The 27,056-nt window shown below is 38.6% G+C and overlaps 2 protein-coding genes and 1 pseudogene across 7 annotated transcripts in view; 1 reads left to right on the top strand and 2 right to left on the bottom strand.

Moving 5' to 3' along the window:
• GLMN (glomulin, FKBP associated protein) overlaps positions 1 to 18,731 on the bottom strand; it is a 31,816-nt gene extending 13,085 nt beyond the window's left edge. For 2 of the 3 annotated variants that reach the window (XM_035018036.1, XM_035018038.1), the window contains exons 1-7: positions 18,647 to 18,731; positions 17,756 to 17,821; positions 17,221 to 17,346; positions 11,855 to 11,971; positions 10,215 to 10,323; positions 8,883 to 9,129; positions 7,119 to 7,221 (exon numbers count right to left, since the gene is read on the bottom strand). In XM_035018036.1, coding sequence (XP_034873927.1) covers positions 7,119 to 7,221; positions 8,883 to 9,129; positions 10,215 to 10,323; positions 11,855 to 11,971; positions 17,221 to 17,346; positions 17,756 to 17,794 — 741 coding nt within the window. In that variant the 5' untranslated portion in view covers positions 17,795 to 17,821; positions 18,647 to 18,731. Of the gene's footprint in view, positions 1 to 7,118; positions 7,222 to 8,882; positions 9,130 to 10,214; positions 10,324 to 11,854; positions 11,972 to 17,220; positions 17,347 to 17,755; positions 17,822 to 18,213; positions 18,552 to 18,646 lie in introns of those variants that run through there. The other variant, XM_035018037.1, reaches the window with a different exon arrangement.
• LOC118019147 lies at positions 16 to 2,302 on the bottom strand (annotated as a pseudogene). Its single transcript, XR_004681586.1, has one exon. The product of XR_004681586.1 is annotated as a 60S ribosomal protein L38-like (transcript).
• Positions 18,732 to 18,822: 91 nt separating the features above from the next.
• Positions 18,823 to 27,056, top strand: part of RPAP2 (RNA polymerase II associated protein 2) — a 78,465-nt gene continuing 70,231 nt past the window's right edge. For 2 of the 3 annotated variants that reach the window (XM_035018035.1, XM_035018033.1), the window contains exons 1-5: positions 18,823 to 18,929; positions 19,594 to 19,639; positions 23,678 to 23,792; positions 25,595 to 25,693; positions 25,859 to 25,924. In XM_035018035.1, the coding sequence (XP_034873926.1) occupies positions 18,857 to 18,929; positions 19,594 to 19,639; positions 23,678 to 23,792; positions 25,595 to 25,693; positions 25,859 to 25,924 (399 nt within the window). In that variant the 5' untranslated portion in view covers positions 18,823 to 18,856. The remainder of the gene's footprint in view (positions 18,930 to 19,593; positions 19,640 to 23,677; positions 23,793 to 25,594; positions 25,694 to 25,858; positions 25,925 to 27,056) is intronic. The other variant, XM_035018034.1, reaches the window with a different exon arrangement.

The following is a 27,056-nucleotide window of genomic DNA, read 5'->3' as shown; positions in this document are numbered from 1 at the left end:
AGTAAGCTATAGCAGGTAGGCTCTATTATGTTCTTCCCATCCTCCCCAGCCATATTCACATCCTGTATAATCCCCTCCCTTGAGTGTCAGTGGGACCTGTTGGACTTGCTTCTAACCAACAAAGTATGGCAAGATGTCACCCCATGATGAGATTATGTCATAACAAAAGTGAAAGGATTTTTGCAGATGTATTTAAGGTACCAAATTAGTTGATTGGGGTCATTCAGAATGGTGACTATCTTTGGTGGGCCTGACTTAAGCAGGTAGAAGACTTTCAAAAAGGGGCAAGCCCTTCTTCAGAGTCAGAAACTCACCTCTGTAGGCATTAAAGAACTAAGTTGCCATGTAATGAGAGGGCCTACAAGAGAGGGCTGTAGGGCAAGGAACTACAGACAGCCTCTAGGAGCTAAAAATGGTCCCTGACCAAATAGCCAACAAGAAAATGGGGACCTCAATCTATAGCTTCAGGGAGATAAATTCGCCAACAACCTGAGGGAACCGGGTGGAAAGACGAAAAAATTTTAGAGATGGATGGCGGTGACAGCTGCATGACAATATGAATGTATTTAATGCCACTGAACTGTACCCTTAAAAATGGTTAAAACAGTAAATTTTATGTTATATTTTATCACAACTTTTTTTTAAAAAGGCTTCAGAGGTATTTGAAAACAATCTAAAAATGTGAGACATACAAATATCATGAAATGATAGTAAACTAACTACTCAGATAAAGAATACTCTAGGAGCAGTGCTCCACTGACCACTGTCTTCCTAGATACAGAGTGGGCAGGAGGAATACTGGTCAGTGGCACCAGAGGCTTTGGAAAACAGTGCTGCTATCTCAGGTCATAAGGGTTCTTGTGTCATAAGAGAAAAAGCATGAGTGGACAGGACTACAGTTTTATCTTTTTTTTTAAGGAGGAAGAAGAGAGAAAAAGAGACACTCAGGAAACATAAGGCCACTCCTATGCCTCTTATGTTATTTCTAACTATAGTATACTAGAAAGCATCTGGTCTTCAGAGTCCAATGGAATTGATTTGAATTTTGGCTTTACCACTTACTAGCTGTGAGATACTGGACAAGTTACCTAACTTCTCTAAAGCCTCAATCTCCCTATCTAGAGAATGATATAATGTCTATGTCAAATATTTATTGAGAAGGTTCACAAAAAGAGTATAAGAAAAGGTTACAACAAACTACTATATACAAAGGGAATGACAAAAGCAGCTAAATCAGAATACTGACCTTCCACATATTCACTCATTTATTTTAATAAATACTTGAATGTCAGGCACTGCGCCTGACATTGTGGGGAATTATAAAGTCAAATAAGACTTTTCCAGCCTTCAGGGAAGTAAAATCTGCTGATCCCAGATGGCTCCATTAGTCATTTCAGAACACAAAAAAGAACCATGGGAAATCATCCTCAGTCACAAGAGACTGCTATTCAGCTACCAGATGCTAAATATATACTTGCATACTGATTTTCAAAGCCACGCATTCCTGTTATAGCTATAAGACAACAAGTTTACTGTACTTGGATTCTAAATGTCCTCTTAATCATGAAGCTCCATTTCTTCATTCGGCCAATACTAGATATATATATTTTTTTTTTCCCAGAGTAAGATTAGCCTTTTAAAAAATCATTACATATAACCAGATTCTTCAGTGCTGCTTTAGGATACATGGAGTCCACACCTGTGTCCAAATTAGGGCCTTCACTATCTACCCACACACGCTCCAGCAGTCTTGCTCATACCCAGGATGTACCTGCCACTCCATAATTTCTCATGGCAGCCTTGGCCCTTTTAGGCATGTTTCTGTGGTGAAACCCTTGGGACATTCAAGCAGTTCTATATCAAAATAACTTCTGCCAAAGGAGGGATAGTTAAAGCTATCAATCTCAAGCATGCCACACTTACCTGAATTTCTCCAGCATAGAACAGAAGGCACCTCCTCACTTCATCTCCTACCCTGATTTCACCTCTATTTTTTTTTTTTAATTTTTAAAATTTTAATACAGTTCAAATCAGTGTGCCAGGTTCATTTCAGCTCCTTCACTGCCAAAACTGAGGGCAGGGGCTGCTTTAGTTTCTCTGCCTTCTTTGTGTGTGATGACCAAGGTGTATACTAGGTCTCTGCTGCATCGAACTTTTAACTTCACCCTTATCCTTTATTTTTCTTGATGGATTTGGCATCCTTCCGCCTGGCCATGAGCAGAAAGTCCTTGATTTTTTCAATTTTGCAAAGAATGGCTATGAGGGGTACAGGGGTGCATGTGGCTGGCACAGCAAGTGGCAAAAAAAGAGCTCACCTCTACTTGACTGCTTTGTGCTTCCTCATTCTGTCTCTACTTACAATGATCCTTCCGCTGAGGTCTTACGACCTCTTCCCTACACCCTCAACCTCTTCATAAGATACTTGCTCTATCTCACTGCTGTAATTAAACCTGACCTGATTTCTGGTGCAAGCTGCTCATCCTCTCACATCTCTTCCACAGCACAGTCAGGGAGGCAGCAGTGGGGAAGGGTGGTATGGGTAGAGCCTGGGTATTATCCTGGTTCTTCCTGCACTCTCAAGCAAAAGCACATTTTCCTTTGAGGCAGATGCCATACTGCCCTTTATCTGTCCTATCTCTGGCATATGCTGACTGCCAGGTCATTGCCTCACATTCACTGAAGACTCTGGTACCTGCTCACAATCATTTTCTCTATCCAACTCCTGCTACCATATGGGAAAAAATTCAATGTTCATGTAGATAACTCCTCTAATAGGCCAGCCTCAGGGCTCTTGATTTCTTAATTCCAATGACCTTAATTTCTAATTCATTTCAGCACATAATCGCAGCGTTTGCAGCTATTCTACATTAGATACCTAAACCCCAACATTTCATTTTGTGACTTTAACTTCTTTTCTACCTCTGACTTCTCTAGTTCTGGGATCCCTTCATCTAACCTACCTGTCTGTCCCCTCCTAACTCCCCTTCTTTCCCTGTCTAACCAACACATTATTGGTTAGTTGAACTACCTACGCCCTATATTTTCTTCAGCTCCATCTACCCGATAAAATGCCAGCTTGGGAAAATAACTACAATCCACCTTCTCTACTTCTATACCCAGGCAGTTGAGTACTGCTGGCGAAAAATCATACACAAATACAAACTGTTACCACTACAGTTGTGGTCTCCAACCACAGTTGAATGCTCAGACTACTGACTAATGCTTTTATGGTCTTCTACCATCTATTTCCTTTCCCTTCAGTATTCCAAACCCTTACCAATTCCTTGAAGCCCAATTTCTAATTCTTAGATTCTTTTTTTTTAAGATTTTATTTATTTATTTGAGAGACAGAGAGACAGAGAGAGTAGGAGAGAGAACACGAGCAGGGTGAGGGGCAGAGGGAGAAGTAGACTCCCCGCTGAACAGGGAGCCCAATGCGGGACTCGATCCTGGGACTCCAGGATCATGACCTGAGCTGAAGGCAGACGCTTAACCGACTGGGCCACCCAGGCGCCCTAATTCTTAGATTCTTAAGAGATCTCCTTCACCTAGAAATCTGAAGCCAGTGAGTTTGATTCCCTTCAATTTTAATATTCCATTCCTGCTACAAATTTCCCTCCATGCATACCCATTCTTACCTCCTCTAGGTGTCCTTGATCCTGTGCTCAGCTGTGTGCTCTCGAGCCACATTATTTCAGTTATCCCATAGTAACACTTCTCTTTTCCTCTCTAATGGTTCCCACCCCTTCAGTCTATAAATATACATACTCAAGACTCCCTATCTCCCCCATTACCTTCCTACCTCAGGGCCATGTCTTCCTACTACTCTTCTTTCTTACCCTGTTTTGAAGAACACCTTATACTAGTTGGCATCTTTTTCTCATTGTTCATGCACTCCTTTAACCACTCCACTGTTTTTTGTCTCCAACACTCCACTTAAACTGTTCTTGCTAAGATTATCAATGCCTGGGGCGCCTGGGTGGCTCAGTCGTTAAGCGTCTGCCTTCAGCTCAGGTCATGATCCCAGAGTCCTGGGATCAAGCCCCGCATCAGGCTCCATCCTCTGCAGGAAGCCTGCTTCTCCCTCTCCCACTTCCCCTGCTTGTGTTCCCTCTCTCACTGTGTCTCTCTCTGCCAAATAAATAAATAAAATCTTAAAAAAAAAAAAAAAGATTATCAATGCCATCTCCCTAAATCCAATGGATGCTTTTCAACTGTTACTTTACAGGCTACATGTAACATGACCAATCACTTTTTTCTTCCTTAAACTCTACTACCCCAGTTTCTGTGATATCTGTACCACCTCTGTGACCCTTCTTTCTTGGTCTCTTTGGTAGGCTTATCTTAAGTGTTGGTACTCTGTAGGGTTCAGTCCTATGCCCTTTTCTTTTCTCACACTTAACTACCTCTTTAGACGATCTCATCAAAATTTGATCACCATTCAAAATTTTCCCCTTCAAAACCTGCTCTCTGGGAATTAAATATATATTAAGAAATTACTGTTAAGGGGTGCCTGGGTGGCTCAGTTGTTAAGCGTCTGCCTTCGGCTCAGGTCATGAGCCCAGGGTCCTGGGATTGAGCCCCGCATCGGGCTTCCTGCTCCGTGGGAAGCCTCCTTCTCCCGCTCCCACTCCCTCTGCTTGTGTTCCTGCTTTCGCTGTGTCTATCTCTGTCAAATAAATAAAAATCTTTTTAAAAAAAAAAAAAGAAATTACTGTTAATCTTGTTAGATGTCATAATGAATTGTGGCTATTTTTAGAAGTCCTTACTAATTAGAGAAGCATACTTGAAGACTTATGGATGATAGGTCTAGGACTTGCTATAAAATACTACAGTAAAAAAAGATTGGCAAAATGTCAAAATTATTAAAGCTGGGTAATGGGTACATGAGGTTACGTTATATTGTTCTTTCTACTTTTCTGGATTTTTAAAATTATCTTAATAAAAAATGTTTTTAAAGCACAAAACACCCTGTTCCTTGCCCTGTATTTTCTATCTCAATCATCTGCCCAGTTACCCAAGCATAAAACTTCATCCATGAATCAACTTTTTAAATTTTCTAAATCCAATTAATGACCAAATTTTTTATTTTGCTCTCTCCTCTTCATCTCTACAACCATTTCAAGGATTCCATTATTTCTCACTTAACTCCCAAACACACCTAAGGATCTCCCTATTTCTAATCTTATCTTGGTTAAATTCAACCTCCACTGATGTGATGAATCCAAAACAATTACATCACTCCCAGGCTTAAGATCCTGCAACAGTTACCAATTTTCGTATCTATCTTCTCAAAATAGGGTACATTTATCATATAAGGTAATGTTTATACTATATCCAGGGGATTATGCTGTACGCTAACACTGGCAACAATGAGGAGGCCCCAGTCTCCTGGGAAACCCCTCCCCTTTTCTCCCTCTACATCACTCAGAGCCTCTTCTCAACTATCTTGACCATCAGCATTAACCCCATTAACTATGTAACCCTATTTATATTAGTTACCAGATTATTTCTTATCCTCAGAATCTAGTTCCCCTAAATTTCTGGCATCTCCTCTTCTAAACCCTTCTCCTACCTCTTCTCAGATCTCAGGTACCCTTCAAAGTATGGCCTGTGGAACTCACAGTTATTAGCAAAATCCATTTTTCATGAAATTGTCTCTTACCTCTTTTGCTCTAAAAGAAATCTGACTCTTCTGAAAACAACTATTTTCTCTGCAGACCTCTCAAAGAGTTGCTGTTTTTCACCTATATCCACTATACCAAGCCTGGAAGTAAAATACCTATTCTCCTTGCTGCTTTTAGACCATTCTCCCCCATCCTTGCTGAACCCCTCAGCTTTGAAACTCATTTCATGTTACTATCCAACATCTACCCCAAGGTCACTCCATTAATTGGGTTTTGGACATTATTCTTATAATTGTGTGACTTAAACGTACAACCAAAGAACTTCTAATACCATGGACTCTCAGGTACTTCACTGTCTAGTCCAATGATTTCAGTCTCCACCCACTCCTTAGAACACCCACCCACTCCATGGTCATACCCCAGGCATTGTTATTAGTAACTGAACATTTCCACAGTATTATTTCAAGCATCCTGTTCTTTAATCTCCAATCTTTTCAGCTCATTCCTTTTAGTAACCTAGCTCCAACAACTTGTCAGTCACACTGGGAACTACAATCCAGTGATCCCATCACCTTTTCCACTGTCTCTCACATTTAGTACGTCCAAACTTCCTTTCTTACTCAGCTTAAATTCTACTGTCCATCACAGTCACTTCCTTGCATACATGTCTGCCCAGTTTGGGGCAGTTTGCTTTGTAGAACTCACACAGTTCTCAAAACTCTGACCTAGTTAAATCCAACTTTCTTCCTGTACAGCTGAACATGGCTGAAGAAAACCCACAACCACAATGACTGCTCTAACCTGAAATTCATGACTATCAATCTCAAGTACATATTTTCCATATTTCAAATTAGTTCCCTAATATAGAATCCCAACACACTTAAAAAATACTCTTGGATGCATTAAGCCAAATTACTTTTAAAATAAAATTTACTTATTTCTGGAGTTATTTTGAAAATATTTATCATAAGTCTTAAAAGTGAGAATATCCTTTGGCACAGAAATTCCACTTCTAGAAATTTAAGAAAACTAAAGAAATATGCAAAGATTTGGTTAAAAGGATACTTAGCACAGACTTAACAGTTAAAAAAAGAAAGTTGGAATTGTTTTATAATGCTGAAAAATTGGAGAAAACGTAGAGCTAGATGGCCCAAGTTAAACAAAAACAAAGACAATGTAAAAATATTCATAATATGCTAAGAGAAACAAAGTACATTACAAAGGAGTATGTATAATGCTATAGAATCTTTTAAAAAATTATACCTATGTATATATTTATTTCTGACTATAAAAGCGAAGTCTGGAAGGTGTTGATTTCATTACCCAAATAATTGCTGTTTATTTTCCATCCTTTTATCTATGTTCTACAAAAAATACATATCACATTAATAATGTATCAATTTACATGCCCATGTGCAGTACATGAGAATATAGCAGAATAACATTTTAAATTATAGCAGATTTTATGGCAGATTAAATAGCTATACTTACTATTATTTCAGATGCAAAACATCTTAAAGGATCATTTCCAGCTTCTTTGGACTGCTCAAAGAATTGTGCTGTCAGCAAAGGGCATTTCAAGCTTTTGAAACAACTAAGGTATATAAGAAATAGGTCACTGTGAATAGAGTATTTCCTAAGTATAAAATGTCTAGTTCTATAAACATATCAAAGTTAATTCTACATGAAAAATAACTCAACCGCCTGTAAAACTGCCGATGTAATATCCTTCCTCCTAGGGGCGCCTGGGTGGCTCAGTCAGTTAAGCGGCTGCCTTCAGCTCAGATCATGATCCCAAAGTTTCAACCCACACCGGGCTCCACCCACACCGGGCTCCACCCGCATCGGGCTCTCTGCTCAGCGGGGAGCCTGCTTCTCCCTCTCCCTCTGCCTGCCACTTCCCCTGCTTGTGCTCTCTCTCTGTCAAATAAATAAATAAAACCTTTAAAAAAAAAATCCTTCCTACTGGTATTGGGGAAAGCATGAGAACACCTTGCTAGACTCTGTGGTAAGATGCACTTCCATGTCTGGACTATATCAGTGGTTACTAAAGGTTTAAGGACTAGTGCTATTCCATGATGTAGTTTTCATTAGGTCAAGGAAAAATCAGGAAATGTAATTTTTTTCATAAAGCTCTATTTGTTTTATTTAGAAGACCAAACTTTATTCTGTGATTAAGCCTTCCCAATTTCTTTAGTTTAAATATCTTTACTTCATGAAATAATGGGTTCTATAAATGGCAAAAATTTTTTTAATGTCCTAACCTGAAAAAATAGAAAGCTAACTATAGTTTTAGTCTCCAAAATTTAAGATAGAATTACTAGTCCATGTAATTCAATAATCTAGTCCAAGACTGTCCAACAGAAATATAATACATGCCCCACATATAATTTAAAATCTTTTAGTAGTCACATTAAAAAAGAAACAAGGGAAAGTAGTAACTTTTCTTATTAACCCAATATATCTGAAGTATTATCTCAATATGTCAGTATGAAAATTACTGAGGGGCGCCTGGGTGGCTCAGATGGTTAAGCGTTTGCCTTCGACTCAGGTCATGATCCCAGGGTCCTGGGATCAAGCCCCACACCGGGCTCCCGGCTCTGCGGGAAGCCTGCTTCTCCCTCTGCCCCTGCTTGTGTTCTCTCTCTTGCTGTGTGTGTCTCTCTGTGTCAAATAAATAAATAAAATCTTAAAAAAAAAAAATTCTTGAGGTATTTTAGTATTTTTTTTAATAACAAGTCTTCAAAATCCAAGGAGCATTTTATACTTAGAGCACATCTTAATCTGGACTAGCCACACATCAAGTGCTTGACAGCCACACTGAGCAGCGCATGTTTACCGTATAGTGCCCCTAGACTGAACGCTGTTGGGTACTCTGTTACCATTTTTGTGGTCAAGTTGGATGTTCAACTGTCTGGTGCTGCCTCTGTTGCTTTCAAAAGGAGAGTAAAAACACAATTCCCCCACAGAAAGACCAGATTCTTTGAGCTACACCTATTTCCCCCACTTTAATTATTCACTTACTATGATAAATAAAAGTAAGTCATAGAAGAATATAAAGTAAACAAATGGATTTTGGTTTTTAATTTTTAAAAATGCAGAACATGGCATTTAATGAAGCACCCCAGAATCTTCTAAAATTCAAAACCTGAAACTAGATTTATATGTCCATGGCAAACAAATACAACAAAGAAACATAAAATAACTGATCGGTTACTTAATTCCATTGTGAAATGTTACCAAAAATGTACTTACAATTTCAGTAATTCATCCTTTAACTTTTCATTTTCATCTTCCAGTGAGTTTTCTTTGTCATTAATGACTTCTTCCACAAAAGGCTTAGTGAACCCTATTAAGGCGTTGCAACACTGACAAAGGCCATAGTCATCTGTTTGTATTTGTTCTTCTGAGTACGGAACAGGAAGGAGAGACAGCTGACTCCAAAGAGTGGACAATGCTAATCCCACCGAATATGCCTTGTTGTTATGAAGTTTCTGAATCACTAAAACAGAGACCAAGTTGTGACTTGAGGTAGCTTCATCAAGTATGCTACACATGGGACCAGAAGTCCAGTAAATGTAGAATTATAACACGTTTAAAAAAAAAAACTATAACAACTTTGAAATCAGGACGACATATCATAACTTAATTGGTAGTGTTTTTATTCTTCTTAGGGGTGCATGAAATATTGGATCATCTTACAATCATGGCACCTTACAATAGATGCCATGAAATCTTGTTTAAGTTTTTTCTAACGGTTTACATAGATAAGACAGAAACACTTCGTTCCATTATTTTTTGGTTGTTGCAAGTATCAAATAAGAGAAAGTGTCTTTGTAAAATATAATGTAAAAATGAGAGGTAGTTTTACTGTATTTTCCTTTCTAGGAGACTTTGAATATTTTAAGCGGTACAAAGCTGCTTCATTCTCATTTAAAATGAATTTACTCTCACTTCTAGATGCTGGGTCCTTCTATCAGACTCTGAGTTATATGTAAGTTATAAAATGAAAAAGTAGTCTCTTCCCATGGATAAATACTGTCTGCTTTGGTTGCCAAGGTCCATTGCTTAACAATAATGTTACTGCACTCAATCATGGAGACTTTTCTTCCTACACTTGTTTCATTCAGTAGTTCTTTTGCTATTCCCAGCCCCGACTTCCCAGTGCAGAGGATGAGCAATGCCTGTGCGATACTGTTCTTAACCAAGATACAGGACCTACCACAATGCTAACAGACAGAGTAAAGCAGACATCACAGAAGCAATCCTTTAAATATGTTTACAGGGAAAATTCTAGATTAATGTTGTAGATAGGAAGGTTAGGCAGAAAGCTATAGATTATAACATAATACCAGAAAAACAGCATGACATTCAACAAATGTCAAAATTGGGTACCCATCAGTGCCAGGTATTGTCATCTTTATATAGGCAGCAGGATTCAAATTGGTACTGCTACTGCTAGTTTAAGCAGAGTACTCAATAATTAGTCATAAATTTTACTTTGGTATAGTGCTGACATTTTGGAGTAACATCAAGAACTTAACACAGATAAAATAAGAAACACTTAGATATCAAAATACTCATTACCTGTTTGTAATGGCTGAAGTAAAAGAAGAATAATTTGGGATATCTGTTTTCCAGAGGGCTCTTCAATCAGTTCAAGCAAACCCAACAATAATTCCTTTGGATTACACAACTATAAAAATATTCACAATTGAACCTGTTTAATACAAGTTGTATTTAAAGCCACATGATTACTATTTTTAAAAGGCAGCACATACTGAGAAAATATGATTATTTTTGCTTAACAGTAAAACACCTCATACACTTGTTAAAAAAATACACTAACAAAACATAGAATCTGACTGTCAAATCACTGTAAAACTACAAAGAAGCAAGAAGTCATAAGTCTCTTAATAGACAACTATATTTGGGGTGCCTGAGTGGCTCAGTTAGTTAAGCCTCCGACTCTTGGTTTTGGCTTTGGTCATGATCTCACGGTTGTGTGATCGAGCCCTTCGTTGGGCTCTGTGCTCAGTGTGAAGACTGCTTCAGATTCTCTCTCCCTCTCCATCTCCCTCACTCTCTCTCAAATAAATAAATAAAATCTTAAAAAAAAAAAAATAGACAAGGGTGCCTGGGTGGTTCGGTCGGTTAAGGGTCTGCCTTCAGCTCAGGTCATGATCCCAGGGTGCTGGGATTGAGTCCTGCATTGGGCTCCCTGCTCAGCGGGGAGTCTGCTTCTCCTTCTGCCTCTGCCCCTCTCCCCTGCTTGTGCTCTCTCTCTCAAATAAATTCTTTAAAAAAGTAGACAACTATATTTTGGAGACTTAAATTCCTGGCTAAAGGAAAAGTTAGAAAAATAGGGAGAAAGAAGAACTTGATTATCAGAACTGAGGTTTCCTTTGAGCTTTGCCTGTCTACTCTGAAAGCTGCCTTAGCTTCCCAGGACTTCAGCAGGTGGGACCTTTCTATCTCACACTGCCAGGGTATTAACATGAATACAGTCTCTTTTGTACTTTCTGAACAGATAAAACTTTGCATTGTCTTCTGACTAGCCAGAATTACCTTACCTGCCTTTTTGAAAAGTCCTCATAGTTAATAACTACTATCTAGATGGGGTTTCCTCTTTCCAAGTATATATTTTTATTTGGACTGATCTCTAGGTAGCTTCTTATAATGTCCTTTTCCTTATCCTCCTATACCATCATTTTTGACTTATACCTCTAGTAACCTTTTATCAAAAGTCTCTAAGGTTGTTGGTTGCAACAAATCTACTTCCTCTTCCTATATCCCCTGTGATCATTTGCATTCTAGGTTTCTGATATTCTTTTAGAGAATATACCACAGAGAAAAGAATACTGAGATTTGCTAGTTCCAATGCTGCTAAAAGAACAGTGTGGCTTTGAACTAATTGCCTCACTAAACCCTGAATTCCACATCTATACAGTAAGCTATTATTAAAAATAAAACTTCTTAGGTATCTTCCTGGAGATTTTGAATCAGTGGGTCTGAGATGAGGTTAGATAATTCTTATATCCAGAAATTTGGAAAAACTGAAATGGACTTGCCCATCCAACCAATAAAATCGGGCCTTTTCTTCAGAGAATTCTCTATATTTTCATGAACAAAAAGCTTTGTCACCCACAATGAGCATTAAACATTAAAGGGAATTACAAAATACTGCTGGTTATTGGGACAAAGAGTACCTCATTTTGTTAACTTACCTTTACCAATAAATCAAGCATCAGAAAATAATATTTTCTTTTCCCATCGTCCTTATTCCACAAAAGACATCGAACAACAGGACCAACAAGATTCCAGCCCATGTTCTTGATAATGACCTGTAAAAACATTTTCAGAGTAAAGAAAATACTGCCATCTATAGGACTCTTACGGTGAACTTTCTTACCTTGAATGAAGGAGCTTTAAAATTTCCTCTGAAATAGCTAAGATGAGGCAAATGAAGCCTACAGCATTTCACCCTGACTTCTTAGGGTTGGCTGCTAACAACTAACAACATTTTAAGATAGTTTTTAATACTCTCACTGAGGAAAGGTGAATGGGCATTTATTTTAAATCAGGTAAGCTGGTCTTTTTCACAATTTAAATAGTTCCTCTATTTCCAACAAGAGAGTTAATTTGTGAGCAAACACTTATTTTCATGGAGAATTTTGCTCTCCTGATTCATGAAGAAATCCATCCAATGCTTATGAACGTTTTAAAGTTCCTTGGAAAATCTGTACATATATTACGATTATGTAACTTACGTAAAAGAAGGGGATGCCACTTTATTTTCTCTCCTACATATAAGTTACTTCTATTTTCAAAGATATTTCAGAATATTTACCACACAAGTAAAAGTTTATCTTTTTAATTAGTGATTCACATTCATGATCAAAACCACTATTTTTGGAACTAGCAACAATATACTCCATTTCTCTGGCCTGCTTTCTATTTTAACTCATCAGTATTTATCAAGAATATACTACTATATGTCAAGTCCCTAAAATATTCTGGTGCTAGAAATAAGGCAAGGTAAGATCTCCATCCTGATAGAGTTTACATTCTAGGTTCACTCATTAAAAACAAAAAACAAAACACACACACATCTAGGAAGAAGACAATTAAGTACAATAACCCCCGCCATGATCTCAGTCTTACAAGATAATCAAGGTAGAGTATAAGGTATAGCAGGAGAATTGTCACTTCCATCTAGGAGAGGCAAGAAAGGCTTCCCAGAAGAGGCAATGGCTAAGCTAAGGCTTGTTAGGGAAATGTGTCAGGCATAGATAGGTGGGAAATATATTTAAGGCTCTGAAATAGCAATGTGTAAAGATGTAAGACTTAACATGTCCTAGAGAACTAGCAACAGAATATGTTAGGGTACATGAACATATAACTCACAAAAGAGGAAATACTGTTTATACTTTTGCTCATTTATCAATTCGACATTTTAGTGTCTGTCTTTATCAATCTGCATGAGCTCCCTACATGTTAATATTCCCTTCTTGTATTTATGACAAATAATTACTTGGTGTTTTGGTTGTCCTTATTTTTTTATATAGCAAAATATACTTATTTTTCTTTGGTTCCTTTCCTACTGGCTTTTAGATCTAAAATGGATTCCCCCTTTTAGGGATTCAAAAACATTCATTTACATTTGAATATATATACATTTCACCTTTCTTTTTATTCAGTAGGATTTATACTAAAAACATGAAGTAAGGGGCACCTGGGTGGCTCAGCTGGTTAGGTGTTCAGGTCTGGATTTTGGCTCAGGTCATGAGATCAAGCCCCGTGTCAGGCTCTGTGCTCAGTAGGGAGTCTGCTTGTCCCTCTGCCTATCCCCCACTCATGCGCGTGCAGATGCGCGCATGCTCTCTCTCTCAAATAAATAAAATCTTTTTTTTATTATGTTATGTTAATCACCATACATTACATCATCAGTTTTTGATGTAGTGTTCCATGATTCATTGTTTGCATATAAACACCAATAAAATCTTTTTAAAAAATGGCATAAAATGAAGGCTTAAATTGATTTTTAAAAAATAAATAGCAAAACCATCATCCATTTTATCTAATGGGAAAGACAGTTCAGCTGTTTTCGCTAAATATTTTCATACTAGTTATTTCCTCTGCCTGGCACACTCTTCTCCCAGACAGCCCCATGGTTTACACCCCTCCTTCTGTCAAATCTCTGCAATTTCGCCTAGCATGGTCCATCCCACAGCTATGCTTTATTTTTCTCTATAGTATCTAACATACTATATAATTTTTCATGTAGATTCCTGTCTTCATTAGAATTTAAGATCCATATGGACAGTGATTTTTTGTTTACTGCTATATCTATTCCTGGCATCTAGACAAGGGCCTGTTATAAAAAGGTGCTCCATAAATACAGGTTAAATAATATCTGTTATCTTTAAGTGTAACAAATTATCCTCCTCCCTCCAAAGATTTGACATTCTGTTCTGTTTTCTTCTATTTTTTTGTGTGGCCAGACTTTTAATATTTAGGTCTTTAGATTTTATTTATTTGTCAGAATGAGAGAGAGAGCGAGCACACACCATGAGGAGAGGGAGAAGCAGGCTTCCCTTTGAGCAGGGAGCCCGATGCGGGGCTCAATCCCAGGACCCTGGGATCATGACCTGAGCCGAAGGCAGATGCTTAACCAACTGAGCCACCCAGGTGCCCCTAATATTTAGGCCGTTAATCAGAAATTTATATTATGAGCTTATTAATTTTTTTCCAAACTACCTTATTCCAACATTAATTAAGACTATATTTGCTTTTTAAAACTTAACTAGCTCCTGTTAGACTCTACTTTTCCAACTAAGCACTTCTTTCCCTTTCCATTGGTGTACTTCTACCCTATAAGTGATTCTCCGGGAATAATTAACTATATGGGAAATTATAGATTTGGATAAGATTTTGCATATGTGAAATGAAAAAAAATAATTTTGATAAAATATTTTACAAACATCATTTAAGCTGCCAGGTATCTAGTCATTCTGTAAATAGTGAATATAAGGAAGGGGAATCAATACTAACCATAAACTACACCTTGTTTAGTTTAATACTAACTATCTACAGAGTAAGATTATCCCCAAATGACAGATGAGAATGCCAAAGTTTAGAGATTACGGACACGCCCAAATATCAAATAAATGTGGCAGAACCAGGAACTGCATATAAATCTGTCCAGCTCCAAAGCCCATGTGTTTCCCACTGCACCAGTAGTTTTCAATAGGGGCAATTTTGTTATCTACCAGGGGACATTTGGCAATCTGGAGACAATTTTGATTGTCATTACAGAGTGGGGGGCGGGGCAGGGGGGTGCTAAAAAATACCTGAGTACTAATGTTGAGAAGCCCTGTACTATAGGACAAACTATTCATATGGCTTTTTTTTCTTTTTAATTTACACAGAGTAATAGTAAATCTTGATCAATCCTGATTGCGTCACCTGGCAAGAAAATGAAGTCACAGTCAGTTTGAAACACTGTCTTATCAGTGTCTGAACCTTTGAATTCAGCAGACCACACATTCCAAAAGTGATTCTCAGGCTATTAAGACAAACTCACTATGCTCAAAAATATCACAATCACCTAATTTTCTTTCAGTTTTTTTTTTTGTTTCAAGTGTTTATTTAAATTCTAGTTAACACAATCACCTAATTTTTTTTAAAGACTTATTTATTTTACAGAGGGAGAGAGAGAGGGAGAGAAGGGGGGGAGGGCAGAGGGAGAAGGACAATCTCCAGCAGACTCCCTGCGGAGCACGAAGTCCTGACACAGGGCTGGATCCCACAACCCAGAGATCATGAAGTCAGGAGTCGGATGCTTAAGTGACTGAGCCACCCAGGTGCCCCGATCACCTAATTTCTAATAGTGATGCACAATTCTACATTTTAATCTCCTGTGTCTTGACTGAGCTCGAAACGTTACTTTTCAACTGCCTGCTGCCACTTAAACTAAACATTTCCAAAGTAAATTTACTTACACTCCTTCAAGAAATTCTCTCTTTTTAGGTTGCCCTTTTCTGTTCAGGATATAATATATTATCCTCTTCGGGGCTAGAAACCCAGTCATCTTTGTCATCTCTCTCTCTCAGCCCCACAATCAATTAGTCCCTGGTAACACTCTAAAACTTCCTTCTAAGTGCCACACAGTGCTAACTGGAGAGTGGTTAAGAGCTCTGAAACCAGGATGCACAGGTCTGAACCCTAGATGTTACATAAAAACTGAGTTACTTCTGGACAAGTCACTTATCTTTCAGCGACTGTTTCCTTATCTACAAAATGAACTTAATAGTACCTTATGGGATTCTGGGAAGCTAAATGAGTTAACACATGTAAAGCATTTAGGACAGCATCTGGCACATGGTAAATACTTAAGTATTAGCCGTTATTAAATTTATTATTATTAGCTATAAGTAAGGTACTCTCAAAGGTTATCCTCTGAGAACACAATTGGGAAATATCAAGGAGTTAAAGAAAATATTAAATTTACTGTATTTGGGGCTACAAAGGTTCCATAAACACATATCAAAAACAAATGTATTAAATGAAATGTCCTAATTTTTCTTTAAAAAATTATTTTTAATAAAAAAGGAATAAGCCCTTTGAACTACTATGTGTGGTTTAAAAGTTTTAGTAATCTCCTGAACACAATCAAGGTGCCCTGGTTATAATCAGAGGCCAGCATGACTAGACTGTGATATCAACAAAGAAACCTTTCATGTAAATAAATAGTACTGTAAATGAAGAAAGAGTGTATTCCTGGAAAGAAGATGGTCTTTTCTTGTATAACAAGGCGAGTGTTGCCAACACTGTGTCCCAGGAAAAAGTTCCTGATCCCCCAAAGATCCTTTTCCCATTGTTGAGAATGACCTCTCAGATAATCACAGCTGTATGGTATCAGCCAGTAAGGCCATCTAGGTCTCCTCCTATTCTGATTCTATGCACCCAAATATTAACCTTTTTTTTTAAGATTTTATTTATTTATTTGAGAGAGAGAGAGAAAACGAGCAAGGGAGGGGGCAGAGGGAGAGGAAGAAGCAGATTCCCTGCTGAGCAGGGATCCTGATATGGGGCTCGATCCCAGGATCATGACCTGAGCAGAAGGCAGACGCTTAACTGACTGAGCCACCCAGGCGCCCCCCAAAAATTATCTTACTTAATATTTGGTTTTCTATATACATCCGGCTGAAGGAAGAGAATGTGCTGATCACCAAAAATGAGTATCCAGGTTGCCTGATACTTATAGTACTAAATGTAAATTAATAATCCAAATGCCACCTTTGATCCCTAAACCAGACGTAATCCCTGCTTTTATTTTATTTTACTTATACTTCAACTATCACTTATTTCATTTTTTGTGCCTTCTTATTGCTAGTTTACATACTTATCTCTTCCACCAGACTATAAGCACCTTCAAGTATATGAATAGCCCTAATTCCTTTGTTTTCCACTTACTGTAGAAATTTAATTCTTAAATGTTTGATAAATAAATGAGTGGACAAATAATAGTATCATGTGGCTGTTATCTTCCCAGTAAAGGCTAAAAAGGACTCATAAAGATTGTACTTACCTTATTCTTTTCATTTTGAATAATTTCTAATAGCTGCTCTATATGCCCTTCATCTATGCATCTTTGGCCTGCTAACTGAAATAGGCCAAAATCTTCTTCTTTAAAGTCTTGTTCTTCTAGGATTTGCTGACAGAAACAAAATGAAGGCAAAACAAACATGTTTTGGTGAATAAAAATTCAATAACTACTTGATTTATTCTCTCTGGAAAAAAAAAGTAAATCTGTTTAAATTCTAGGTAAGTTGCACATAGCGTATGTGTGAAGATTAGGATAAGCCTAAAAAGTACTTTAATGAATGATCTTGAAATCCAGTCCGCCAAAAAATTCTCCAATAAGGATCAGTATTAAAAATTTAAAAGGTTAAACAAGTAGGTCACTTGGAGAAATAATCCAATCTGCCTTCTGGCCCTCCTGCTATTTATTCACAGGTCAAACAAAGCAAGGATTAAATAAGATAAGCAATTTGAATGACCTTAATTATAACTAAAAATAATCTGGTATTTAACTTTCATTAAAAAGAAAAAAAGTTACTTACACATCTCATTATTATGGATTGAAGCTCTTCCACAGCCATTCCTCGTTATTTTTCCTAGTTTTGATGCTGAAATATAAAACAGTAAACTATCAGTGCTATTAAAGTGTTAGTAAGTTGTGTTTCATTCTGATGAATTATTAGTAAATACAGTAAGGAAAATGTGAAGTTTTAATGCTGAAATGTTTTTACTGAAAGCATCTTAGCCTAAGGAGTAAAAAACTTGCATCTTTTAAGCTTTCTAGGAGAACAGTTTTGAAAGATACACTTGAAAAAAAAATCCTCTAGGGTATGCCCAACAGAAGAGCAAATATGGACTAAATAAATGGCTTTAAAAAGGCAAAGTATTTCTTTTCTGAAAAAATTTCTGAAAAGTGTTCCTGAAGTCAGTTCTAGTAATTAGGGAATTAAAATTTTTTTCAATGTCCCCCTTGACAAAAACTGGAGCCAATACAACTCACCCAGAGTGGGTGAAAGTTCAGATGCCCACCGTCCCAAGTGTGACCCGGACATTTTTCTGTAAGAGATGCAGTCCCCCAAATACTCCAGTTGGTGTAATCCCTATATTGCACGGAGACGAAGCAACCAGCAGCGCTCAGGAGAACACCGTTCCGTCCCGCAGGCCATCGTTTGTCCCGGCGGGAAGACCCGGCCCCAGGCCCGCAGCGGGAGCACAGGTCAGCCGGTCCGCACGGCCGCGCGCTCCAGGGCGGATAAAACCCCAGCGCGCCTGCGGACTGCATCCAGGGGAAGCCATTTCTCCCGATTCCTCCTCGCCTAGGCGTTCGGGCCCCATGACCTCGCGGGGCCTTGCGCGCCGTGGCGCCGGGTCCTCCGCGGCTCACAGGTGGCCGCGACCCGGGCCCTCCCGGACTCCCAGGTGCGCCCACTTACCCGCCGGGCCTCTCGCCGCTCTCGGCGCCCTCCTCCACCTCCTCCGGCAGCGCAGGCCTCTCTCCGGGCCCCGCCCCGCCCCGGCCGGCCCCGCCCCGCCCCGGCCGGCCCCGCCCCGCCCCGGCCGGCCCCGCCCCGCGCTACGCGAGGGGAGGCGGAGCCTCAAAGGGAGACGCCAGCTCCGGGCCTCACCTCCTGACGACGCCGCGGATGGCCGACTGCGCGGGGCCGCGCTCTCCGCGCCTCAAGGCCCGGGTCCCCCGCGCCTCCCGAAACGCCGCAGGTAGGAAGAAGGGCCTCTCTCACGTTTGCACCCTGAGAACTGAGCCCCTACAGGGTTCCACAGTAAGGCCCGCGGGGCGCACCGGAAAGACTGCTCCAGGAGCGGACGTCTCCAGGGCAGAGAAGGCCGAGAGCGTCTCATCACTGTCCTGGGTCTTCTTGAAAAGACCTCCGGCCATACCCCCACCTCTTTACACTCGTGTTCCAAGATTTCCCCCAGAATGGGCGGTCTCTGAGGGAAAGAGAGTAGAGGTGCTGGAGTCTAGAGCTGGCTCGCCGAGTGGTCAAGTGAGCCCACCGTAGAGATGTACTGCTGCTTTGGTCCCCGGGTCCTCTGAGGTGTCACCCCCACCCCCCGAACATTCGGGGGACAGAAACAGGTTGCCCGTAAAAGTACTCCTATCTCAGATTTTCAGGAGGACGTAACCGCCCAGCCGTGATACGTGAGAAAATTCAATCCCCAAAGAAACACATTTTAACCAAGAGAAATTCGGAAATAACACAAGCAAACTGAATTCCCTGCCCATTTCATTTATTTTACACACAGGATTGGAAAGTAATGTGTGGGGAAAAGAAGAAAAGGTTGTCTGCGGTTTGAGTAGGAATCTGTCCTGTAAGCTAGTGTGTTTCTGAAGACTTGACCTACTGTTTTTTTATTATTGTAGGTGCTAAACAGACAAATGCCTTAAAACAAGAAGATGCTTCTAAAAGGTATGAGAACTACTTGGACAAATGCATTTGCTTATGTGTTTATTTCATATTAATTGAACCATTTTTAAAAACAGTAATGGGGGCGCCTGGGTGGCTCAGTTGGTTAAGCGACTGCCTTCGGCTCAGGTCATGATCCCTGAGTCCTGGGATCGAGCCCCACGTCCGGCTCCCGGCTTAGCGGGAGCCTGCTTCTCCCTCTGACCCTATCCCCTCTCATGCTGTTTCTCTCTCTGTGTCAAATAAATAAATAAACAAAATCTTTAAAAAAAAAAAAAAACAGTAATGGGTGATACCTTAGAAAAAATTATTATGGGAGAGAAGGGGAAGATCAGAGAAGCACTATAAATTCTCATATAGACTCATTATATCTCTCCATTCCAGGCTTTAAGAAAACCAAATCAAGACACTTTTAGGTTGCTGGTGAAAGTATGAGTATCTGTAGAAAGATTAAGGGAATAAACATTCCTAATTTAACCAGGTATTCCTTTTCCACCTCTTCAGGGACACTTGCCTTTTATTACTTTATATGCCAGAGACTCCAAGAAACCTTTACAGTTGTTTGTTTACATCATGTCTGTATTTTCAGCAAAAAGTCCTATTCTGTTTCTTGGCATCTCCTAAAAAGGCTAGATTTAGCTCCTGTCACAAAGAAGTTTCTAGACTAGGAGTAGTCTGTGAAAGTGATTAAAATACATATGTCTATGGTTTATCCTTTTTTTAAAAAAAAAAGATTTATTTATTTTAGAGAGAGAGTGAGTGCAGGTGTGGGGGGGCTGTGGGGAGGGGCAGAAGGAGAGGGAAAGAGAGAATCTCAGACTCCCCCATGGAACACAGAGCCTGATGCAAGGCTTGATCTCATGACCCTGAGATCATGAGCTGAAATCGAGTCAGGTGCTTAACCACCGGAGCCACCCAGGCACCTCTATGATTTATCCTTCATCAGGCAGGTATTGGCTTTCATTTACTCATTCTTTGAAAAATTATTTACCAAATTTGAGATGTTCCAGACCTGTGTTAGGCCTTCAGGATATAGTTTTGAACAGAATAAACACAGTTCCTTTCTAGTGGAACAGAGAAGTCTGATGAGGGGTTCAATCCCATGATCCTGACATCACGACCTGAATGGAAACCAAGAGTCAGACACTTAACTGACTATACCACCGAAGTGCCCCTTGTGATCTATTTTAGAGAATATTTCCCTGTGGAGCAGCATAATTATATTGACTTGGTTTTATGATACACTGCAAGAGTAAAGTTAATATTGATAATGATGGTAATTTGCAACTTTCCTCAATAGTGATCTGACCACAAACCCAAGGAGATTATATTTTATTCTGAGCAGTACAGTGTGGGAAGTATAAATACACTAGAACGTATTGTGGACAGATTACCCTGGATGATGAAACAGTTAAAAATCCATGGAGGTAGGTAACCAAATAGTTGTTGAAGGAAGTGATCCTTTATAAATCTATGCCAACTGAAAAATACTTCTACATTCAATCCAACCAAATACTATTAAGCCAGAAATAAAAGAACTTTGCAAAGATATAAAATAATTCTACTCTTTTCACTAAGTTTTTTATTTAAAAAGTTATTAACATGTAGGGCGCCTGGGTGGCTCAGTTGGTTAAGCGACTGCCTTGGGCTCAGGTCATGATCCTGGAGTCCAGGGATCGAGTCCCGCATCGGGCTCCCTGCTCAGCGGGGAGTCTGCTTCTCCCTCTGACCCTCCTCCCTCTCGTGCTCTCTGTCTCTCATTCTCTCTCTCACAAATAAATAAATAAAATCTTAAAAAAAAAAAAGTTATTAACATGTAATTACTATTTTTACATGCATTAATAAGTGCTTTAAATTTTTCTCATTTTTAATCCAAGTATGGTAAATATCAATTCATATAATCTACATAAGCAGAAGTTCTCATTTTAAAAGTGTAAAGGAATGCTGAGACCAAAAAATTTGAGAACCACTGCTGTACACCATACTACCTGTCATCATTTAGGACAGAGGGCAACAGCGAGATAGGGCTGTTCATGGGAGCAGCTCTAGGCATCAGTTAAGAGTGAGTGTAACTTACTGCAGGTTGAGGTAGCAATTCCTTCGTGTGGGTTGTTAGACTGATCCTAGTATATGGCATAGCTTTTATTGGTAGACAGCAATATGAGAAAAATAAAATAATGTTTTTCATAAAGCCAAATACATTTAACATAAAAAACTGCTTTTAAATCTGTATTCATGTCTTTTATACTCCTTTGATATAAGAATGGCCTTTATGAAATCGTAGGAGAACAGTTGTTAGTTGCAAATTTCTTCTTGTTTTAATGTCCCTATTTGGCAAAAGGAAGAGTTGGCAATCCGGCATCATCCTTCTTTTTTGTAGCATATTATTAATACATGTTATATTTGTTTTGTAGAATATTATTTTTCTAGGCAAGGAATTAGAGTCTAAAGTCTTGAGAGTCAGTGAAAGTAGGACGAAAAAATGAATACATTATAGATCCAGATATGAGAGCCAAGTCAAGGCCCAGGAGGCTGGCTGAGGTAGTTCTGGTAGGAAAGGAGAAACCAGTGCAGGATAGGAGCAAATAGGTTACCAAGATGGTTGAGTATCTTTGGTTCTATGGCAAGGTTTCTCAACCCTTTTGCACATTAGGATTATCTGGAGCTTGCAGTGGGACCTAGGCATAAAATCTTTTAAAGAAATCTCCTTAGATGATCCTAATGTGCAGCTAGGATTGAGAACCACTCTCCTAGAGCCATTGTTTATTGTTATGTTCCATGGTGTGGAAAGGCTGACAGCTAGCAAAGGCTGACAGTCCCACTGGTGCCAGGGCAAGGACCAGCCCTCGTAGGAAGATTGTTTTCCTAAACTACATTGTCATGTCGATAAAGTTATTTAATAAGACTTAATAACAAGGGGCGCCTGGGTGGCTCAGTCGTTAAGCGTCTGCCTTCGGCTCAGGTCATGATCCCAGGGTCCTGGGATCGAGCCCTGCATCGGGCTCCCTGCCCAGCGGGAAGCCTGCTTCTCCCTCTCCCACTCCCCGGGCTTGTGTTCCCTCTCTCGCTATCTCTCTCTCTGTAAAAAAAAAAATTAAAAAAAAAAAAAAAAAAAAAAGACTTAATAACAAAAGTAAGTAAACACTTCTTTGCAAATAGGACTCTATCTTGTCAAACTGGGCTATCATTAACTTTTGAGAGTTGACACAAATTTTTACTTGTAAGAACAGCTGAAGTTATCTTTTTCCTCTCTGATCTTTCCTGATTTCTAAGGATTTCAAAGGAAAAGCCTGTCTTTTTAGGTACACACAGGAGTAATTGAGAGAGTATAATCACTAACTGGCAAAAAAATTTCACCTCATTTTCTTCCTTGTGCTCTAAGCCTTGGAAATCAAATAGTACTGTTATTGTGGCAGACTTCTGTGTGTTAATACTTTGAAAAGTATTGTATCAAAAGTAACAGCATTAAAAAATACAAATTTAAATAGCAAAATAGCGGGTGCCTGGGTGGCTCAGATGGTTAAGCGTCTGCCTTCGGCTCAGGTCATGATCCCAGGGTCCTGGGATCGAGTCCCACATCGGGCTCCCGGCTCAGCAGGGAGCCTGCTTCTCCCTCTGACCCTCTCCCCTCTCATGCTGTTTCTCTCTCGCTCGCTCTCTAAAAAATAAATAAAATCTTTAAAAAAAAAAAAAAATAAATAAATAAATAAATAAATAGCAAAATAGCATGTTTGTGCTGTGTTCTAAGACAGAAAATTGGCTATGATAAAACTTTTAAGTAGAATAACTTTTAAATTTTATTTTATTTTACTTTTTAAAGATTTTATTCATGAGAAGAGAGAGACAGAGGGAGCACAAGCAAGGAGAGAGGCAGAGGGTGAGGGAGAAGCAGACTCCCCGCTGAGTTGAGAGCCCAATTCAGGACTCGACCCCAGGATCTGGAGATCATAACCTGAACGGAAGGCAGATGCTTAACCCTCTGAGCCACCCAGGCGCCCCAAACTTTTAAATTTTAAATACGTTTTCATTTTTTAATTTTAGGAAAGCAGAACTAGAAGCAGCTGTGAGAAAGAAGATTGAATTTGAGAGAAAAGCTCTACATATTGTTGAACAGCTTTTAGAAGAAGATATTACAGAAGAATTCCTAAGGGAATGCGTATGTGTTAAGTTGGGAAATTATTACATTTGTAGTATTAGATCTTTAAATCTGTGCAATATGAGACTTCCTTGTATTATCAAAACTTTGAATCTGTTCTCAGTCACTAGATGCAAGTAGCATGCTATATAATTCATGCATTTGAAAATAATCACCTATTAGGCATTCCTTGTTGTTTTAAAATGCACTAATGAAAAATAATATGCATATTTTACCCCTTAATAGTAGTTCTTTAAATATGTCTGCTAATCTCACTTGATTTTCAGCACTTTGCACTAATTATCCCGATGTTATTTTCCATATTCTGTGTGTTGTCCTATTTTAGTAACAGAAGGTTATTATTTTTATTAATGTAGTTCTATTAGTTTTGATATTTTAAAAACCTAGAATATAGATCATTTATCATTTAACACATAACACGAGAATTATAATCTGCATTAAAAGTTTTTTTTCCTTTAACAACTCTATTGCATTAAAATTTCAAATGGAAATTTCTATTATATCCTCATAATCCTTAAGAGAAAAAAGAAAAGGAAAATTAAAACTCAGAGCTTCCATTGCAAAAATAATTATTAGTGTGGGTCAGAGATTTTTTAAACAAGAGGAATATAAGTAGGACAATATTTAAATTGATAGAGGTAACTACATCAGAATCTGCATGCATGATGACACTAAAGACAAAGACAAATCAGAAATGCTTCATTTGAAACAAATACCTTCTATCACTCTTAGTAAGAAGTATTTCAGTCCTTGGGAAAACAGAAAAACTTGTTCAAAAATGATCTCAAAGTTATGAAATAGTTATGAGTTGAGATTTAAACATGAAGATACATTAAGGGGAAATATTTGGTGTCAGCTTATAGCCACCTCATCAGTCTCCTGTACAGTTTTCCAGAAGCTGGAAGATTTTGTATCCTGACACCTTTGATATACTTCGTTTTTTAAGATCGTTCTTTGAAAACAGGTAAATTATATTTTATTCTACATGGTTTATTTTTTGAATAATATATTTTTATTTTTTATTTTTTTAAAGATTTTATTTATTTATTTGACAGAGAGAGACACAGCTAGAGAGGGAACACAAGTAGGGGGAGTAGGAGAGGGGGCCCAATGCGGGGCTTGATCCCAGGACCCTGGGATCATGACCTGAGCCAAAGACAGACGCTTAAGGACTAAGCCACCCAGGTGCCCCTGAATAATATATTCTTAAAATAAAATATACTTTTCAGTGTTTTGCTTTGGAATAGCAATCACTATAGCACCACTTCTTTCTCCTGCCTCAGAATTACTTCATGAACTACATATCTACAAAGATGTATAGTCTCTTGGCAGAAGTTTTTTCGGGTTGTTTGTTTTTTTTAATAATAGCTAACATTTGGGGCGCCTGGGTGGCTCATTCGGTTAAGTGTCTGCCTTCAGCTCAGGTTGTGATCCCAGGGTCCTGGGATCGAGCCCTGCATTGGGCTCCCTGCTCAGCAGAGAGCCTGCTTTTCCCTCTCCCTGTGCCTGCCACTCTGCCTACTTGTGCTCTATCTCTCTGTCAAGTAAATTTAAAAAAAAAATTTTTTTTTTAAATACAACTCTTTAAAAGAAAATAATAGCTAACATTTTTGAGTGCTTACTATGTGTCCAGTGCTTTTCTAAATGTATTTCCTTTATTTTCTCCTCTGATTCTAACATCATACCTGTGAGATAGACTTATTATCCCTACGTTTTCAGATGAGATCAGTGAGGCTTAGAGAGATGATAAATGAACTTGTCCAGTAATCTAGCGGGGAAATGCCCCTCTCATTTCATTTTAGGGGAAGTTCATCACACCTGCTCACTATAGCGATGTCGTGGATGAGCGTTCTATTATTAAACTCTGCGGTTATCCCTTATGTCAGAAGAAACTAGGAATTGTAAGTAATTAATTTTTTAAAATAGAAACTTAAATTTTTTATATTTAGCAAAATACTTTGTAGACAAGACAAGAAATGAAACAGGTCATGAACTAATTACATGAGTTAGCCAAAGATATGATATGATACTTGAATTCTTCTTAAGCTATACTTTCGTTTTTTTAGGTACCAAAACAGAAATATAAAATTTCTACCAAAACCAATAAAGTCTATGATATTACTGAAAGAAAGGTAAGCTTAAAGGCTATTCTCATGTGGCAGTTAATTTTTAATATACTAAATGGAATTTAAAAAGAATTGTTTGAAAAGTTTGCCTTTTAGAAAGTAGCCACATTAAAAGTTTACTTGAAAATATTTCAAAAATATTTGAAAAAGTTTATTTGAAAAATATCTAATATTTGAAAATATTTGAAAATTAAAGCTTTGCTTTAATTAATACTTGAACATTTAAAAATTAAAAGTGCAAGGGCACCTGGGTGGCTCAGTCGGTTAAGCGTCTGACTCTTGATTTTGGCTCAGGTCATGATCCTACGGTAGTGAGATCAAGTCCTGCATCTGGCTCCCATGCTGAGCGTGGAGCCTGCTTGGGGTTCTCTCTCTCTGTCTCCTCTCTGCCCCTCCCTCCTCCTGTTCATGCTCTCTTTCTTGCTCTAAAAATAAAATAAAATTTAAATAAATAAAATAAAAACTAAAAGTGCATACCAGCACAAATTCAGGCAACTAAATCATGAAACAGAATAGAGAGCCAGAAGCAGACTCACCACATGTGGACACTTTATATGTGACAACAGAAATATTATAGATCAGTGGAGAAAGTATGGATTTTTCAGTAAAATAGTACTGGCACAAATCCAAATGGAAAAACTGAAAATTGATCCCTGTTTCAGTAATATTTAAATTAAAAAAATGAACGCCTTTTTAAAGAGAATATGGGAAGGTATCTTTATAAACTTGGAGAGAAAATTTCTTAAATAAGATAGACAATTACAGACCATAGAGGAAAAATTGGTAAGTCTTTCTACATTAAAATTAAAAACATTTGCTTATCAGAAGTTTCCAAAAAAGAGTGAAAAGATAAGCTATAAATCAGAAGGAGGTGTATTTCCCACATATAACTGACCACAGATTCATAACCAGGGAAAGACAGAAAACCTTGCAGAAAAAATTTTTTTTGAGAGAGTGAGTGAGTCAGGTGGGGGGGGGCAGGCAGAGAGAGAGGGAGAAAGAATCTCAAGCTGAGTGTGGAGTTTTGACAGCGGGCTCTATCTCACAACCCTGAGACCATGACCTGAGCCAAAATTGAGAGTCAGATGCTTAACCAACTGAGCCACCCAGGTACCCCTAGAAAAATTTTATAGAAGGA

The sequence above is a fragment of the Mirounga leonina genome, unplaced genomic scaffold (genome assembly GCF_011800145.1).
Source record: "Mirounga leonina isolate KUSES-001 unplaced genomic scaffold, KU_Mleo_1.0 Mir_173, whole genome shotgun sequence".
In the NCBI taxonomy this organism is placed as follows: Eukaryota; Metazoa; Chordata; class Mammalia; order Carnivora; family Phocidae; genus Mirounga; species Mirounga leonina.
Note: the sequence above shows the minus strand (reverse complement) of the source record. Positions and strands in the feature narration are given on the sequence as shown.